This window comes from Callionymus lyra, chromosome 15, assembly GCF_982586985.1.
Source record: "Callionymus lyra chromosome 15, fCalLyr1.hap1.1, whole genome shotgun sequence".
In the NCBI taxonomy this organism is placed as follows: domain Eukaryota; kingdom Metazoa; phylum Chordata; class Actinopteri; order Syngnathiformes; family Callionymidae; genus Callionymus; species Callionymus lyra.
The window spans coordinates 1,453,047-1,469,263 of NC_141832.1; the positions used below are offsets into that span (position 1 = coordinate 1,453,047).

Here is a 16,217-nt window from a genome sequence, read left to right on the forward strand (position 1 = left end):
TGTGTTGTTGTGATGTGTGACTCTATTGTATCATCAGTGTGTGTGTTGTTGTGATGTGTGACTCTATTGTATCATCAGTGTGTGTGTGTGTGTGTTGTGATGTGTGACTCTATTGTATCATCAGTGTGTGTGTGTTGTTGTTATGTGTGACTTTATTATATCATCAGTGTGTGTGTGTGTGTGTGTTGTGATGTGTGACTTATTAGAAAATGATCTTAAGCTCCGCCCACTGAAAACAGTTTTTCTGGAGATTAAATCTCGTTGACCGTAACCACACCCACTGCTGCTGTGATTGGTCGAGCGTGGAGGTTTGTCACCGCGCGTCAACATGTTCATATCGGCGCCGATAAACCGGAACAGAACCTCGGTCCTGGACTCACCTAGTTTACAGAGCAGGTGAACGGCTCCGGTGTTGCTGCAGTGCGACGGGTCCAGGTTGACCAGGAACCGGACGTCCAGACGAGCCACCTCCCCCTGCAGCACGTTAGGGATCGTCTGCCGCTCGTCGTCCTCCACTCGCCGCTTCCTGCCAGCGACGTTGGGACCCCTGGAGGCGAACCAATGAGGTGTGTCGTTGTGTGTGTGTGTGTGTGTGGTGTGTTACATGATTGGCGGTCCGTGGATGGCACTCATGGCGGGGGAGAAGGTTCTGAACAGCGAGTGGTTGAACACAGGAGAGCGGATGTTGGCCATGACCACGTCCAGCAGGGGCTGACACAGGTACTGCTGCTTGGGCACCGGCAGGGGAGGAGGGGTCGGCTGCGAGGAGGACAGCGTTACCATGACGACTCACTGGAGGGGGGGGTCGGACTCACCACCGCCATGTCGTTCTTCAGCTTCTCCAGAGCGATCTCACACTTCTGCAGGGTCTTCAGAGGACACCTGACGACAGGTGTGAGATCAAGTACGTTTAATGATACTTTGATAAGATATTTCTACGGCTTTCAGTTCGAAGAAGGTTGAAAACTCGCCTGATGTTTGGGTCGGTCAGGATGTTCAGAAGACTCTTCATCTTGCTCAGATCCTTCTTCCGGTCTGAACACACACACACACACACACACACACACACACACACACACACACACACACACACACACACACACACACACACACACACACACACACACACACACACACACACACACACACACACACACACACACACACACACACACACACACACACACACACACACACAAGCACACACACAAGCACACACACAAGCACACACACAAGCACACACACAAGCACACACACACAAGCACACAAGCACACACACACACACACACACACACACAAATGAAATTTCGTTGCTTGGCAACCGTTAAAAACTAAGCATGGGGTGATTGTATATATATATATAAAAAAAAAGGTTAAATATTAATAATAAGTGGAAAATAGTGCAATATAATATAAAAATAATAAAATAACATTTTAAATATTGCATAGAATGAATGTATATAAAAGTATAAATATATAAGTTAAAAAATAATGCAAATACTTTAAGTAGAACAAATAAATATTTTTTTTAGTAATGCATAGAATTAATGTATATAAAATAATAAATATACAAGTAAAAAATAGTGCAAATAGTATAAGTAGAAAAGATAAATAATGTTTTAAATATTGCATAGAATGAATGTATATAAAAGTATAAATACACAAGTTAAAAAATAATGCAAATACTATAAGTAGAACAAATAAATATTTTTTTTAATAATGCATAGAATTAATGTATATAAAATAATAAATATAAATATACAAGTAAAAAATAGTGCAAATACTATAAGTAGAACCAATAAATATTTTTTTTAATAATGCATAGAATTAATGTATATAAAATAATAAATATAAATATACAAGTAAAAAATAGTGCAAATACTATAAGTAGAACCAATAAATATTTTTTTTAATAATGCATAGAATTAATGTATATAAAATAATAAATATAAATATACAAGTAAAAAATAGTGCAAAAAGTATAAGTAGAAAAGACAAATAATGTTTTAAATATTGCATAGAATGAATGTATATAAAAGTATAACTACACAAGTTAAAAATAGTGCAAATAGTATAAGTAGAAAAGATAAATAATGTTTTAAATATTGCATAGAATGAATGTATATAAAAGTATAACTACACAAGTTAAAAAATAGTGTAAATAGTATAAGAACACATGACTAATGTTTTAGATGATAAAGTTATATTCCCTCCACACACACCTTCGTTCTTGTCGATCTTGTTGATCATGCGGCTCAGAGGCTCGATGTACTTGGAGAGCTGCTTGAGTTTCTCCATGTACTGCTGGTCCTCCAGCGACGAGCCGGACGGGCTCAGCACCGACCCGGGGTTCCCTGCACACCACGAGCGTCAAGTCCAGCTCGGGCCGAGACCAGATGAGACCACCTACCTGGCGTGTTGAGAGGCCCGGGCGAGGGGACGCCGTAGTTCTGGGGGGTCCGGGCGGTGATGGGGCTCTGAGAGGGCTGGGGGGAGGGGCTTGGCTGGAAGCCTCCAGGTGAGGGGGCGGGGCCAGAGCTGTGCAGGCACAACAGGTGTTGAGTGGGTTCAAGAGAAGACGCCCCCCGAGTCGTACCTGACAGAGTTGGGCTGCGAGCCGGGGGGCTGCGGAGAAGGTTGGGGGGGCGGTGGCATCGAGGGCGTGGACTGCATGGGCGAGGACATCATCTGGTGCTGCTGCTGCACCTGCAAACCAGGTGGAGGGCAGAGATGTATTCATTTTTGTGGGGCAAATAAACGTGTGGCCACAAGATGGCAGCACCAACTACGTCCTCCGCAATCTCATTCCATAAGATGATGACTGAGGACGAGAGGATACCGTCGACTCCCGCAGCTTCGAGTACAACCAAATAATTCTGTGTCATTTTTCCACCAGGGCGGTGAACTACTTTTCAATTGCAATCATTCATTCTTAAAAAGGCAGGTTTTCTCTCGGGCTTCAGTTCAATCTGAAGCGGAAGTTACACAAACATGTGAAGACATTCAAAGCGCAGGAGTTCTGCACTCATTTTCACGAAAACCACCTGGAGTCCCTCATACCTGCTGGGGGATGGGCGGAGCTCCAGGCACAGGGGCGGAGCTCGGGTTGGGGAGGGCGGCGCGGGGCATCCGGGCAGAGTGCATGGGATTGCGCACCATCTGGGCGGAGGACAGAACAAGTCAGCGCTTCAAACCCTGGACGGAGCAGCTCCACACACTCACGGGTCCAGATCCAGCTGCTGCTGCACTGAGCTGCTGCTGCTGCTGCTGCTGCGCCGCCCGGGCCTGAGCCTGGAACACAAACCTATGTTAGCGGCGCCAAGGGAACTGGGGGCAGAGAGGTGGAGGACCTGCAGGTTAAGGTGCTGCTGACTGAGGGACAGGATAGGAACGTGAGGAGCACCAGGCATCTGCTGCTGCTGCTGAGCGTGAGGAGGCATCTGACCGGGCTGCTGCTGCTGCTGCTGGACCAGGTGTTGGATGGACTGTTGCTGCTGCTGCTGCTGAGCGTGAGGAGGCATCGGACCGGGCTGCTGCTGCTGGACCAGGTGCTGGATCGACTGTTGCTGCTGTTGCTGCTGCTGCTGCTGCTGCTGTTGCTGGAGCTGCAGCTGGACCATCTGCTGCTGCTGCTGCTGCAGCCTGGACTGATGCATCTGTGAACAACGTTCATCACCGTCTTAACCCCATCATGTACACTAGGTGTGCACGATATATCCAAAAAAATAGCGATCATTGTGTAAATCAAGAGTTTCTTAAATACACACTTCGACCAATCAGTGTCACCTTCTGTAAAGTTGTCAATTTGTACTTCTATGTCTCGTTGTTTACGTCTCCGTCCATCTGTGAACTGTGCGGCATAGTTTGCTAGACCCGGTCGCTATGGCGACGTGTCTTGCTGGCGCGCTGATTTAGCTCAGTATATCCACGGAAGTAATACTAACTTATGTTCTAGTCAAACACTAGTGATCCAGTGAAGTAATACTAACTTATGATCTAGTCAAACACTAGTGATCCAGTGAAGTAATACTAACTTATGATCTAGTCAAACACTAGTGATCCAGTGAAGTAATACTAACTTATGATCTAGTCCAACACTAGTGATCCAGTGAAGTAATACTAACTTATGATCTAGTCAAACACTAGTGATCCAGTGAAGTAATACTAACTTATGATCTAGTCAAACACTAGTGATCCAGTGAAGTAATACTAACTTATGATCTAGTCAAACACTAGTGATCCAGTGAAGTAATACTAACTTATGATCTAGTCAAACACTAGTGATCCAGTGAAGTAATACTAACTTATGATCTAGTCCAACACTAGTGATCCAGTGAAGTAATACTAACTTATGATCTAGTCAAACACTAGTGATCCAGTGAAGTAATACTAACTTATGATTTAGTCAAACACTAGTGATCCAGTGAAGTAATACTAACTTATGATCTAGTCAATCACTAGTGATCCAGTGAAGTAATACTAACTTATGATCTAGTCAAACACTAGTGATCCAGTGAAGTAATACTAACTTATGATCTAGTCAAACACTAGTGATCCAGTGAAGTAATACTAACTTATGATCTAGTCAAACACTAGTGATCCAGTGAAGTAATACTAACTTATGATCTAGTCAAACACTAGTGATCCAGTGAAGTAATACTAACTTATGATTTAGTCAAACACTAGTGATCCAGTGAAGTAATACTAACTTATGATTTAGTCAAACACTAGTGATCCAGTGAAGTAATACTAACTTATGATCTAGTCAAACACTAGTGATCCAGTGAAGTAATACTAACTTATGATCTAGTCAAACACTAGTGATCCAGTGAAGTAATACTAACTTATGATCTAGTCAAACACTAGTGATCCAGTGAAGTAATACTAACTTATGATCTAGTCAAACACTAGTGATCCAGTGAAGTAATACTAACTTATGATCTAGTCAAACACTAGTGATCCAGTGAAGTAATACTAACTTATGATCTAGTCAAACACTAGTGATCCAGTGAAGTAATACTAACTTATGATCTAGTCAAACACTAGTGATCCAGTGAAGTAATACTAACTTATGATCTAGTCAAACACTAGTGATCCAGTGAAGTAATACTAACTTATGATCTAGTCAAACACTAGTGACCCAGTGAAGTAATACTAACTTATGATCTAGTCAAACACTAGTGATCCAGTGAAGTAATACTAACTTATGATCTAGTCAAACACTAGTGACCCAGTGAAGTAATACTAACTTATGATCTAGTCAAACACTAGTGATCCAGTGAAGTAATACTAACTTATGATCTAGTCAAACACTAGTGATCCAGTGAAGTAATACTAACTTATGATCTAGTCAAACACTAGTGATCCAGTCACTCGTCTCTTTCAACCTCCTTTGTTAAAGCAACATATTGTAAGAACTTTTCATCTCGTCTCAGTTGTTTTCTTAGAAGATCGTGAACTTCCAAACAAACCTGTCCGTCTTCACCGTATGCTAACGAGCTAAGTTGTTAGCGTCATTTATAAAGTGTTATGTGTGCGTCTTCACCGTATGCTAACTAATTAAGTTGTTAGCGTCATTTATAAAGTGTTATGTGTGCGTCTTCACCGTATGCTAACTAGCTAAGTTGTTAGCGTCATTTATAAAGTGTTATGTGTGCGTCTTCACCGTATGCTAACGAGCTAAGTTGTTAGCATCATTTATAAAGTGTTATGTGTGCGTGTACAAGGATTTATCATTGATTTGGTGATATATCACGACGCGCCGGCGGCTCCTCTCTGATGTCGCTCAGTTTCGCGGGAAACCGATGCAAGTCCCACGAGACTGAGTTTTATAAGTGATGTTTTTCTCACGTGCTCGGCTACATTTTCAGGTGAAAAAAAAAAATATTGCATTTATATCGCATTAAAGAAATCGAATATCACATGTAAAAAAAAAAGAAAGAATAATCCTTACAAATATTTATGGACCCTGATGGTAATCCAGAACAATCTCTTTTCGCCACGTATTTGAAAAAAAACGCAGCATCAACTTCAGAGTTACTCTCATATTTTTACATTTGGACGGATTTGTGACAAAGGAGATCATTTTTTTTTATATAAACTAATTTTATCATAATGTTTATAACATCTATATTGAAGTTTTGCTGGATTTTTTTTTTTACAACGGTCCCGGACCCAGACATTTCCAAGACAAATATATGTTTGGGTCCCCCCATGAGTTTGTTTATCATTGAGCCCTGGATTCAAGACCAGGATGTCGTGTACCTGGTTCTGCTGCTGGTTCTGCATCTGCTGGTTCTGGTGATGCTGTTGCATCTGCTGCTGTTGCTGCTGTGCCCTCATCTGTTGTTGGAATTGTTGCTGCTGCTGCTGTTGCTGGAACTGCTGGAACTGGATGGACTGTGACGGGACCATCTGCTGCATGGGCATCTGACCGGGACCCCCAACTGAAGAGAAGACACGGAGATGAACACTCAACCGGCGACCACAGACGGGCCGGAACACTCGACATGCAGAAGCAGCTGCAGTCAGTAAAGCGTGGACGCGGCAGAAAACCCGCCATGTAAAAGAAACACTCACTGGCTTGTGGGTTCCCAGACACCCCAGCCATGGCATGCTGGCCTATTTGCATGGGACCCATGGCCCCCATGCCTCCTACAGGTGCACCGGTGGGTCGGGGCCCCATGCCAATGGAGCCCGGCCCACCCCCGACCCCCGTCAGGTTAGTCAGGGCATTCATTGGATCTAGCAGAAGAGGGACAGACCAGATGATCAGGCTCAAACATGCAATGCTTGGCGCAGCTGAACACGGACCAATGACACGAACAGAACACTGACCTGGACCACTGTGGGGCTTCTTGTCTGTTGAGGAAGAAGGACACACATAAGACACTGCACAACACACGAGAAAGGACACGCTTTAACTCACGGATGTCTCTAAAGTGGATGATGAGTCTTGCCACCAGGGACAAATATTCCTCCTGGAAAAACAAGAACCGTCAGTCAGTCGCCTCCGACCCTCCAAAGTGACCCAGGTAAGGACTCACTCTGGACTTGGCTTTCAGGTAGACGTGGTTCTCCATCTCTGTGCTGGATTTAGTGTGGGGGGTCCCGGCCTTCCTCATGGCTTCTTCGCTGAGGAGGCAAAGCAGATCCAAATATCGGGAGGTTTAAGTCAATATTGAACCGGTTTCTTGGACCTTCTCTCTTCTGAACCGGCTTAAACGACGTTTACTGATTAAAACTCATCATAAAACATCGTAACAGGGTCAAGCATATGCATGGTGGATTTAATATGGCTTGTGTTCTTTAGCGTTCTTTGGTTTTCTGCTTCATTATCAGCAGTGATTGAATCAAAACATTAGCTTAGCCGCGGAAGCTAGCACCAGCTAGCCTAGCCGCTAGCTACATCAAACTCTTCTCACATTTGCGCGACGACCTTCTGTCGGAACTGCGGACTCCGCCAGTCGCTGTCTGCTCCCTGTCCCTCCATGTTTAGAACCGAACCGTTCGGAACCTGGACTCTTTCTCCCGGACTCCACCTGATTTCAGCGCAATGGGTGAAATGGCGGATGTTTATTTACAATTACCGCAGCACTGTCCGGCGGAAGCGGCACTGCTGCCGAGGAACACAAAGCGGAAGTGACGAACATGATTCAATTTAATATTTTTATTATTGTGCACCCGTTATCACATTGATAGAAGAGTGACTTTATAAAAAACATACAGTCGAATAACTAAAATAGACCAAAAAAAGTGTTGTTGATTTGTTAAAAAAACAACTAATAATTGAAGCAAGTAGAACGTTGAACAATGTTTTCCATTAACAGAGTCAAGTGTCTCGATCAGGTTGGAACCAAAACCTGCAGCCATTGCAGTCCTTGAGGACCAGAATTGACCCAACCCGGCTCTGGAGAGATGATTTAAAACGAATATCCGATGAAAAGAAATGGGAGATAATTTAAACTCATCACCTCCACGATGTTGTTTTTATTTGATAATAAAGAAACAAACATACATGCTCAAATAATAGGGAGGAAAATGTGCAAATGGACAATATTAATACTTCAAAGACACGGTTTCAGTCAATATATAAAACGTTTATTTTTATTACAACAAGACATTAGTTTCAGCGCGTCCTGGTGGTGGCAGAGCTGCGGTCAGACCTGAAGACTGTTGAGCCTCAACAACCACTGAGTCAGAGACAGAGGTGAACCTGGAGGCTGCAGGACATACGAGTCACTAGCATCAGTCACAACATCATGAAGGTCATGTGATGGCGAGCCACGTCATCAACTCACCTGCAGTCCAGTCGTGTCCACTGGACAGCCGTGTCTGCTGACGGACAGCAGGTGGGCGTGGCCGCGGCCGGGGTACCCCTCGTCCACCGACAGCTGGCAGACCAGGGAACACGGCATCAGGCAGACCAGACGGCGCTGACGGGGACTCCAGTCGATGGCGAAGCTGAAAAAAAACACGACGATGACACGACTCGGTCCCGGTGGGATTCTTTGACAGCAGCCTCGGGGGCTCACCTGGATCGGAGTTCCTGGATCTCAGTCAGCAAGTCTGCCTGACTCGCGTAAGACTGCCTCACCTCCAGCAGGGCGGCGCTCAACACTCCACGAAGGCCCGTCACACTTTCCTCGACGAGTCCGGCGCCGCGTTCCAACTGCAGCTGAAAGCGGTCCTGGGGGCTCCATGTGATGGACACCTTCAGCGGCTCCAACAGTCTTGAGCTGGAGAGGGATCTGGGCAACAGCTGCAGAGTTTGCTCCGATTGGTCCATACTCAACGGACGGATCTGGAGCGCTTCCTGATTGGCTGATATACTTTCTTGCAGACTAGAAGGATAGAGAGCATTCACGATCGTTTTGTTCCTCCAGGTATGAAGATATAACGACACTCACTCGTCTCTGAGTAACTGCCAGGAGGTCATGTGACCGTGCACAACCTCAGACTTTTCCTGGAGCTTCTCTAGCTGACCTTCACACAGCCGCAGAGCAGCCTTCGTCTCCAGGACGGCTTTGTAGAGCAGCTCACTCTGATCCTTCTGCGAGGACGGAACTGAGATGTTCATCATCCACCTCCACAGTGAGGATCTTCAAGCTCATCTGTGTCGACCGAGTCGTACCTTAGCATTCAGCTGTTGCAGCAGGTTTTGGAGTTTGTGTTGCTGCTTCTGCATCTGTGTAGTCTGGTGGTTCAGAGTCGTCAGGGCATTCTCCATCACCTCCATCTTTTTTTTGCACTCCAGTTTCAAAGACTTCCACCGGTCACGAGTCTCGCCTATCCCACACACACACACACACACACACACACACACACACACACACACACACACACACACACACACACACACACACACACACACACACACACACACACACACACACACACACACACACACACACACACACACACACACACACACACACACACAGTTATTTATCGTTAGCACAGGTTTGCTTAAGAGAGAAATTGCTTCGTGTTCACAGGTGAGTCTGAAGTTGGACCTGTGATGGGAGGGCACGACGACACCAGCAGCTGGCGGGCTGAATTTAGACCTTCTAGCAAAGACCCCAGAACAAACAAATGTCGCCACAGAACCTTCTTCGCCCGGCGGTTGTCCTACACCGAAAATCAAATTGTTAGTGTGAGTGTGCGCACACACGTGTGTGTTTGTGTGTGTGTGTGTGTGGATGGACCGACCTTGAGGAAGAATAACATGCCGCCTGTATTACGTTCATCCACCGGTTCTGAGCTCCCAGAGTTCAGGAGATACGAATCACATCTGTGCAACATTCCAGTCCTGTCTCGCACAAACACAAGAACATGATTTTCTATCTGCAACCTCACAATGATGCCAGATGTTCCACACAAACACAGCTTTCCTTGATTTTCTGGAACTCCTGTTGTGCTATCAGTTTTATCTTGATCTTTAAAGTATATATTTTATTGATATTGTTTTGATTGTTTAAGCGCTTTGTGACCCTGGTCTTACTTACTTACTTACTTTGATAGATGTTTAAAACACCAACCAAAGCCCGATTAGTTATATTGCCAGCAATAGGATTTTGAAATCTACCTTTTAAAATACTTTTTTTCCATTTAATATATTTTCTTTTTATTTAAAAAAACAGAAAACACGACTAAACCACCGCACATATCAGTAAATGATTTGCTTCAATAATGATCTAAACGGTAATATAATGTGAGGTAATCGTCCTTTTATAAACCCCACGCGTTCGTTCAATGTTTCTGGCGTCACGATCAAAATGAAGAAAATATGACACTTACGGATCCATCGCAGCCATTTTGATTTCAAATATAGGCGCGATCCCACGTTCTACTGGCTGCCGTGTGACGAGCCAATCAGATGTCTCCGCCTACACCACGTGACGTAAACAAGCCGATTGGTGAGCGATGCATTGTGGGACGTGTGCTCGCTTTTGCTGTGACGTCAGCCTGCTTTACGCAGAAGCCTTGGTTTTATATAAACTTAAATACTGCATTTTAAACCTAAAGTTTAGCATCATGTTTATTTTTGTTCTTTTGAGAAGAATTTAAAAAAAAAAGCGCAGACGGCTGAATTTTCTATTTCCGGCTGCATCCACCTGACAACTTCCGGCTGGTTGGGAGGAAGAGTGGACCCTTGGTAGGGTCTGATGTTTGTCAACAATTCCACGTGTTTGTTGTTGTTTATAAGCTTGTCATATAGAGAGATATAAAGATGACGTGCTAGAGTTAGCATAATTAACTAGCTATTGAAATAATGATCCTCTTGGAATCGTTTAACATGCAATATTTATTAGTAAGAACTTCCTGTTGCAGATGCTGATCTCGGTGCGGTGATGAGAACTTTAAAGAAACAATAGCATGGGAAGAAAAACTCCTTTCATTGAAAAATGCTGAAGTCTTGGGTTCTGATGCGGCCCGGGACGGGTCTGGTCCGTGGGCTCAAGAGCACGGCGAAGCATTGAGGCACGGTTGAGTCTGGTCTTCACCCTCGGGGTGATCCTTGCAGGCCACGGTGTTCGGAGTCCCACTGAACGAGGCCTTGTCATTCCGAAGCCCTATGGTAGGACTGGACACGAGCACACAGTTAAAGTGTCCGTCCGCCGACGAATGATTGACAGGTGTCACTGACCTGTATTCACTGTAGTCAGGGGAACATATCCTCAATCTCCTTCGAGTGGACCTTGGACCACAAGTGGGTTTGCACCAGGTCCAGGGCCCCCAACCCGCCCAGTCTCCCTGAACTGACATGTGACACCGCGTCAGGTTGTGTGTCTCTGTGTGTCCAGTTACTTTTGTCACTCACGATCACAACCCTGGACATTGTAACACACTTGGTACTCGCTGTCTTCTCCGCCTCGACAGGCAGAACCGCTGCTGCTCCGGTGCAAACATTTGCGTGTCTTCCACTGTATGCCACCGACGTTCGAGCAGCTGATGTCGATCCTGTCGTCGTGAGCGTATTGACACTTTCCCCACGAGCCCCACGCTGACCACTGCCCGTCCACTAGAGGGAGACATGTGAGGGTGTGTGTCTGCTTAGACCCAGGGTGGGAGATTAAAGGGAAACGAATGTGTGTATTTGTGTGTGTTCTTGTGATGTGTGACTATTGTATCATCAGTGTGTGTGTTGTTGTGATGTGTGACTCTATTGTATCATCAGTGTGTGTGTTGTTGTGATGTGTGACTCTATTGCATCATCAGTGTGTGTGTGTTGTTGTGAAGTGTGACTCTCTTTTATCATCAGTGTGTGTGTTGTTGTGATGTGTGACTCTATTGCATCATCAGTGTGTGTGTGTTGTTGTGATGTGTGACTCTATTGTATCATCAGTGTGTGTGTTGTTGTGATGTGTGACTCTATTGTATCATCAGTGTGTGTGTTCTTGTGATGTGTGACTATTGTATCATCAGTGTGTGTGTTGTTGTGATGTGTGACTCTATTGTATCATCAGTGTGTGTGTGTGTTGTGATGTATGTCTCTATTGTATCATCAGTGTGTGTGTGTTGTTGTGATGTGTGACTCTATTGTATCATCAGTGTGTGTGTGTTGTTGTGATGTGTGACTCTATTGTATCATCAGTGTGTGTGTGTTGTTGTGATGTGTGACTCTATTGTATCATCAGTGTGTGTGTTGTTGTGATGTGTGACTCTATTGTATCATCAGTGTGTGTGTGTTGTTGTGATGTGTGACTCTATTGTATCATCAGTGTGTGTGTGTTGTTGTGATGTGTGACTCTATTGTATCATCAGTGTGTGTGTGTTGTTGTGATGTGTGACTCTATTGTATCATCAGTGTGTGTGTGTTGTTGTGATGTGTGACTCTATTGTATCATCAGTGTGTGTGTTGTTGTGAAGTGTGACTCTATTTTATCATCAGTGTGTGTGTTGTTGTGATGTGTGACTCTATTGTATCATCAGTGTGTGTGGTGTTGTGATGTGTGACTCTATTGCATCATCAGTGTGTGTGTGTTGTTGTGATGTGTGACTCTATTGTATCATCAGTGTGTGTGTGTTGTTGTGATGTGTGACTCTATTGTATCATCAGTGTGTGTGTGTTGTTGTGATGTGTGACTCTATTGTATCATCAGTGTGTGTGTGTTGTTGTGATGTGTGACTCTATTGCATCAGTGTGTGTGTGTTGTTGTGATGTGTGACTCTATTGTATCATCAGTGTGTGTGTTGTTGTGATGTGTGACTCTATTGTATCATCAGTGTGTGTTTGTACAAAACTCTCTTTTCATTGAAATATTGACATTAGAAAATGATCTTAAGCTCCGCCCACTGAAACTTTGTTTTCTGGAGATGAAATCTTGTTGACCATAATCATCAATTCCGGAAGTCTCCACCTCCAAGTGACTCGTTGTATAAACAAAGCGTGATTACAGCTGGAGGAGTGAAGCCATTATTACGTCATCATGGACTCTCGTAACCTCTCGTTCGTCCAGATTTCAGAGCAACTTTATAAAGTAATAAAGTGTAAAACATGGTCGTGATGAGAAGTTACTGCGTCTTAGAGAGAAAAGCCTCTTGAAAGTGTCAGGAGAGTTCGACAGGTAAACACTCAGAAACACAAATGAACTAAAACATACTGTGACAGACGTCACGCCAGAAGAGACCAGTGAAGAACATATTTTTATACTTAATACGTAAAATAAAGCTTTCCATACATGACATAAATACGTGAAATAACTTAGTAAACATGATCTCAATACATGACGAATGATGAATAAAGACCTAAACAGTTATAAACAGTTATAATACATAGAGATCAGGACACAGAGCAGGACTGACCTGGACAGTAGACTCTGGTGTTGCAGGTTTGACTCCGGCGGTTCTCACCGGGGCAGGGCTGGCCTCCATGTTTGGGGGGGGGTCTGTCACACTTCCTGACGGACAGCTGCAGCCCCAGCCCACATGTGACCGGACAGGCACTGAAGGGGGACCAGGCCCCCCACGCACCGTCCACTGAGGCAGAGGGACACATGAGTCATCGTCCTGTGGAAGTGTCGGGGGGGTCAGGGAAGTACCTGAGCAGGGGGGCACACTTTGGCAGGTCTGCACGTCGGTGGGGGCCCCGGGGCAAACGTTGCCCGGGGGCTGGGCGGAGGGGGCGGGGTTAGTGCAGAAGTGACGCCGCGTCCTGGTGACCCGTCCTCCTTCTGGGACGCAGGAGGCGGAACACTCGCCCCAGTGAGACCATCCAGACCACGACCCGTCCACTGCGAGCAACACCTCATTTTCACCGGCCCTTGTGTGCGAGTGTGTGTGTGTGTGTGTGTGTGTGTGTTACCTGGACACTCGCTGACGCAGTCCCTGGTGATGGTACCGGGACCGACGCAGAATTTCCCGCCATATTTCGGGGCAGGGTTGTCACACGGTCGCTGGATCAGCTGCAGTCCCGCCCCACAGACGGCGGTGCAGGGTCCAGGCGGAGACCACGGCCCCCAGTGACCGTCCACTGCAACGAGCGCCGGTCAGTCTCGGGGTCAGATCCGGGTGCTGTGACTCACCGGGGCAGTCGTTCATCTCGGTGCAGGACCGGACCTCCGAGTTCTCCCCCGGACAGGCTTGTCCCGGGGGCTCGGTGTCGTTGGAGGGCGCGGGGTCGGAGCAGGAGCGGCTCCGCAGTCGGTCCGGGGTCTCCTCGGCACTGATGCATGGACCAGAACACAGAGACCACCCGGACCACTGGGTCCAGCCGCCGTGGACTGTGAGGGCGAGAGGGAGAGGTCAGCGGGGGCGCCGACGGACGCCGGACCCACGGGTCACCTGGGCAGGGCTTCATCTGCGGGCACGGCTCCGTCTCCTCGGCGGCGCCGCCGTCGCAGGTCTCGTGACACCCTGGTGGAGCGCCGCAGACCCTCGCCCTCCTCCGGGCGCCGCCGTCGCCACAGCTGCGAGAACATGGCGACCAGGGATTCCACGAGGACCAACCCGTCGCTGAAAGTTTCAAACTTGAAAATAAATACACAGTTTGATATTCTAACTCCAATCATTCAAAAATACATTCACTAAATAATACGTTCATATACAGTGCCTTGTGAAAGTATTCGGCCCCTTGAATCTTTCAACATTTCGCCACATTTCAGGCTTCAAACATAAAGATATAGAATTTTAATTTTTTGTCAAAAATCAACAACAAGGGACACAATCGTGAAGTGGAACGAAATTTATTGGATAATTTAAACTTTTTTAACAAATAAAAAACTGAAAAGTGGGGCGTGCAATATAATTCGGCCCCCTTGTGCTAATACTCTGTAGCGCCACCTTTTGCTGCAATTCCAGCTGCAAGTCTCTTGAGGTATGTCTCTATCAGTTTTGCACATCGAGAGACTGGAATTCTTGCCCATTCTTCCTTCAAAACAGCTGGAGCTCAGTGAGGTTGGATGGAGAGCGTTTGTGAACAACAGTCTTCAGCTCTTTCCACAGATTCTCCATTGGATTCAGGTCTGGACTTTGACTTGGCCATTCTAACACCTGGATACGTCTATTTGTGAACCATTCCATTGTAGATTTGGCTTTATGTTTTGGATCATTGTCCTGTTGGAAGATAAATCTCCGTCCCAGTCTCAGGTCTTTTGCAGACTCCAACAGGTTTTCTTCCAGAATGGTCCTGTATTTGGCTCCATCCATCTTCCCATCAATTGTAGCCATCTTCCCTGTCCCTGCTGAAGAAAAGCAGGCCCAAACCATGATGCTGCCACCACCGTGTTTGACAGTGTTGATGGTGTGTTCAGGGTGATGAGCTGTGTTGCTTTTACGCCAAACATATCGTTTTGCATTGTGGCCAAAAAGTTGGATTTTGGTTTCATCTGACCAGAGCACCTTCTTCCACATGTTTGGTGTGTCTCCCAGGTGGCTTGTGGCAAACTTTAAACGAGACTTTTTATGGATATCTTTGAGAAATGGCTTTCTTCTTGCCACTCTTCCATAAAGGCCAGATTTGTGCAGTGCACGACTGATTGTTGTTGTTGTCTTATGGACAGACTCTCCCACCTCAGCTGGAGTTATCTGCAGTTCATCCAGAGTGATCATGGACCTCTTGGCTGCATCTCTGATCAGTCTTCTCCTTGTTTGAGATGAAAGTTTGGAGGGACGGCCGGGTCTTGGTAGATTTGCAGTGGTCTGATACTCCTTCCATTTCAATAGAATTGCTTGCACAGTGCTCCTTGAGATGTTTAAAGCTTGGGGAATCTTTTTGTATCCAAATCCGTCTTTAAACTTCTCCACAACAGTATCTCGGACCTGCCTGGTGTGTTCCTTTGTCTTCATGGTTCTCTCTTTCAACAGAACCCTGAGACTATCAAAGAGCAGGTGCATTTATACGGAGACTTGATGACACACAGGTGCCTTCTATTGATCATCATCAGTCATTTAGGACAACATTGGATCATTCAAAGATCCTCACTGAACTTCTGGAGTGAGTTTGAAAGTAAAGGGTTGAATAATATTGCACGCCCCACTTTTCAGTTTTTTATTTGTTAAAAAAGTTTAAATTATCCAATAAATTTCGTTCCACTTCACGATTGTGTCACTTGTTGTTGATTCATGACAAAAAATTAAAATGTTATATCTTTATGTTTGAAGCCTGAAATGTGGCGAAATGTTGAAAGGTTCAAGGGGCCGAATACTTTCACAAGGCACTGTAATAGAGTCTCCAGACCAAACCAACAGAGCACCGAGCTACTCGATCGCGGTCC

The 16,217-nt window shown here is 45.6% G+C and overlaps 3 protein-coding genes across 4 annotated transcripts in view; all 3 read right to left on the reverse strand.

Moving 5' to 3' along the window:
• The window catches only part of med15 (mediator complex subunit 15), a 22,380-nt gene extending 14,796 nt beyond the window's left edge, over positions 1 to 7,584 (reverse strand). Inside the window, exons 1-16 of one of the 2 annotated variants that reach the window (XM_087808849.1) lie at positions 7,425 to 7,584; positions 7,047 to 7,134; positions 6,929 to 6,980; positions 6,838 to 6,861; positions 6,580 to 6,744; positions 6,265 to 6,446; positions 3,351 to 3,656; positions 3,223 to 3,291; positions 3,061 to 3,159; positions 2,597 to 2,706; positions 2,411 to 2,538; positions 2,223 to 2,354; positions 972 to 1,035; positions 816 to 882; positions 605 to 759; positions 381 to 547 (exon numbers count right to left, since the gene is read on the reverse strand). In XM_087808849.1, the coding sequence (XP_087664975.1) occupies positions 381 to 547; positions 605 to 759; positions 816 to 882; positions 972 to 1,035; positions 2,223 to 2,354; positions 2,411 to 2,538; positions 2,597 to 2,706; positions 3,061 to 3,159; positions 3,223 to 3,291; positions 3,351 to 3,656; positions 6,265 to 6,446; positions 6,580 to 6,744; positions 6,838 to 6,861; positions 6,929 to 6,980; positions 7,047 to 7,134; positions 7,425 to 7,492 (1,876 nt within the window). In that variant the 5' untranslated portion in view covers positions 7,493 to 7,584. Of the gene's footprint in view, positions 1 to 380; positions 548 to 604; positions 760 to 815; positions 883 to 971; positions 1,036 to 2,222; positions 2,355 to 2,410; positions 2,539 to 2,596; positions 2,707 to 3,060; positions 3,160 to 3,222; positions 3,292 to 3,350; positions 3,657 to 6,264; positions 6,447 to 6,579; positions 6,745 to 6,813; positions 6,862 to 6,928; positions 6,981 to 7,046; positions 7,135 to 7,424 lie in introns of both variants that reach the window. The other variant, XM_087808848.1, reaches the window with a different exon arrangement.
• A 494-nt stretch (positions 7,585 to 8,078) lies between these two features.
• LOC148064366 (uncharacterized) lies at positions 8,079 to 10,374 on the reverse strand. Its single transcript, XM_087808869.1, has 8 exons — positions 10,300 to 10,374; positions 9,712 to 9,811; positions 9,516 to 9,630; positions 9,134 to 9,288; positions 8,910 to 9,052; positions 8,535 to 8,843; positions 8,301 to 8,463; positions 8,079 to 8,222 (listed from the first exon to the last, which is right to left on the reverse strand). The coding sequence occupies exons 1-8, from the start codon at positions 10,314 to 10,316 to the stop codon at positions 8,160 to 8,162; spliced, it is 1,065 nt and encodes a 354-aa protein (XP_087664995.1). The 5' UTR covers positions 10,317 to 10,374; the 3' UTR covers positions 8,079 to 8,159.
• A 414-nt stretch (positions 10,375 to 10,788) lies between these two features.
• Positions 10,789 to 16,217, reverse strand: part of LOC148064367 (properdin-like) — an 8,581-nt gene continuing 3,152 nt past the window's right edge. The window contains exons 4-11 of the mRNA XM_087808851.1: positions 14,287 to 14,457; positions 14,028 to 14,225; positions 13,808 to 13,975; positions 13,545 to 13,736; positions 13,309 to 13,482; positions 11,324 to 11,524; positions 11,150 to 11,261; positions 10,789 to 11,086 (exon numbers count right to left, since the gene is read on the reverse strand). Coding sequence (XP_087664977.1) covers positions 10,960 to 11,086; positions 11,150 to 11,261; positions 11,324 to 11,524; positions 13,309 to 13,482; positions 13,545 to 13,736; positions 13,808 to 13,975; positions 14,028 to 14,225; positions 14,287 to 14,457 — 1,343 coding nt within the window. The 3' untranslated portion in view covers positions 10,789 to 10,959. The remainder of the gene's footprint in view (positions 11,087 to 11,149; positions 11,262 to 11,323; positions 11,525 to 13,308; positions 13,483 to 13,544; positions 13,737 to 13,807; positions 13,976 to 14,027; positions 14,226 to 14,286; positions 14,458 to 16,217) is intronic.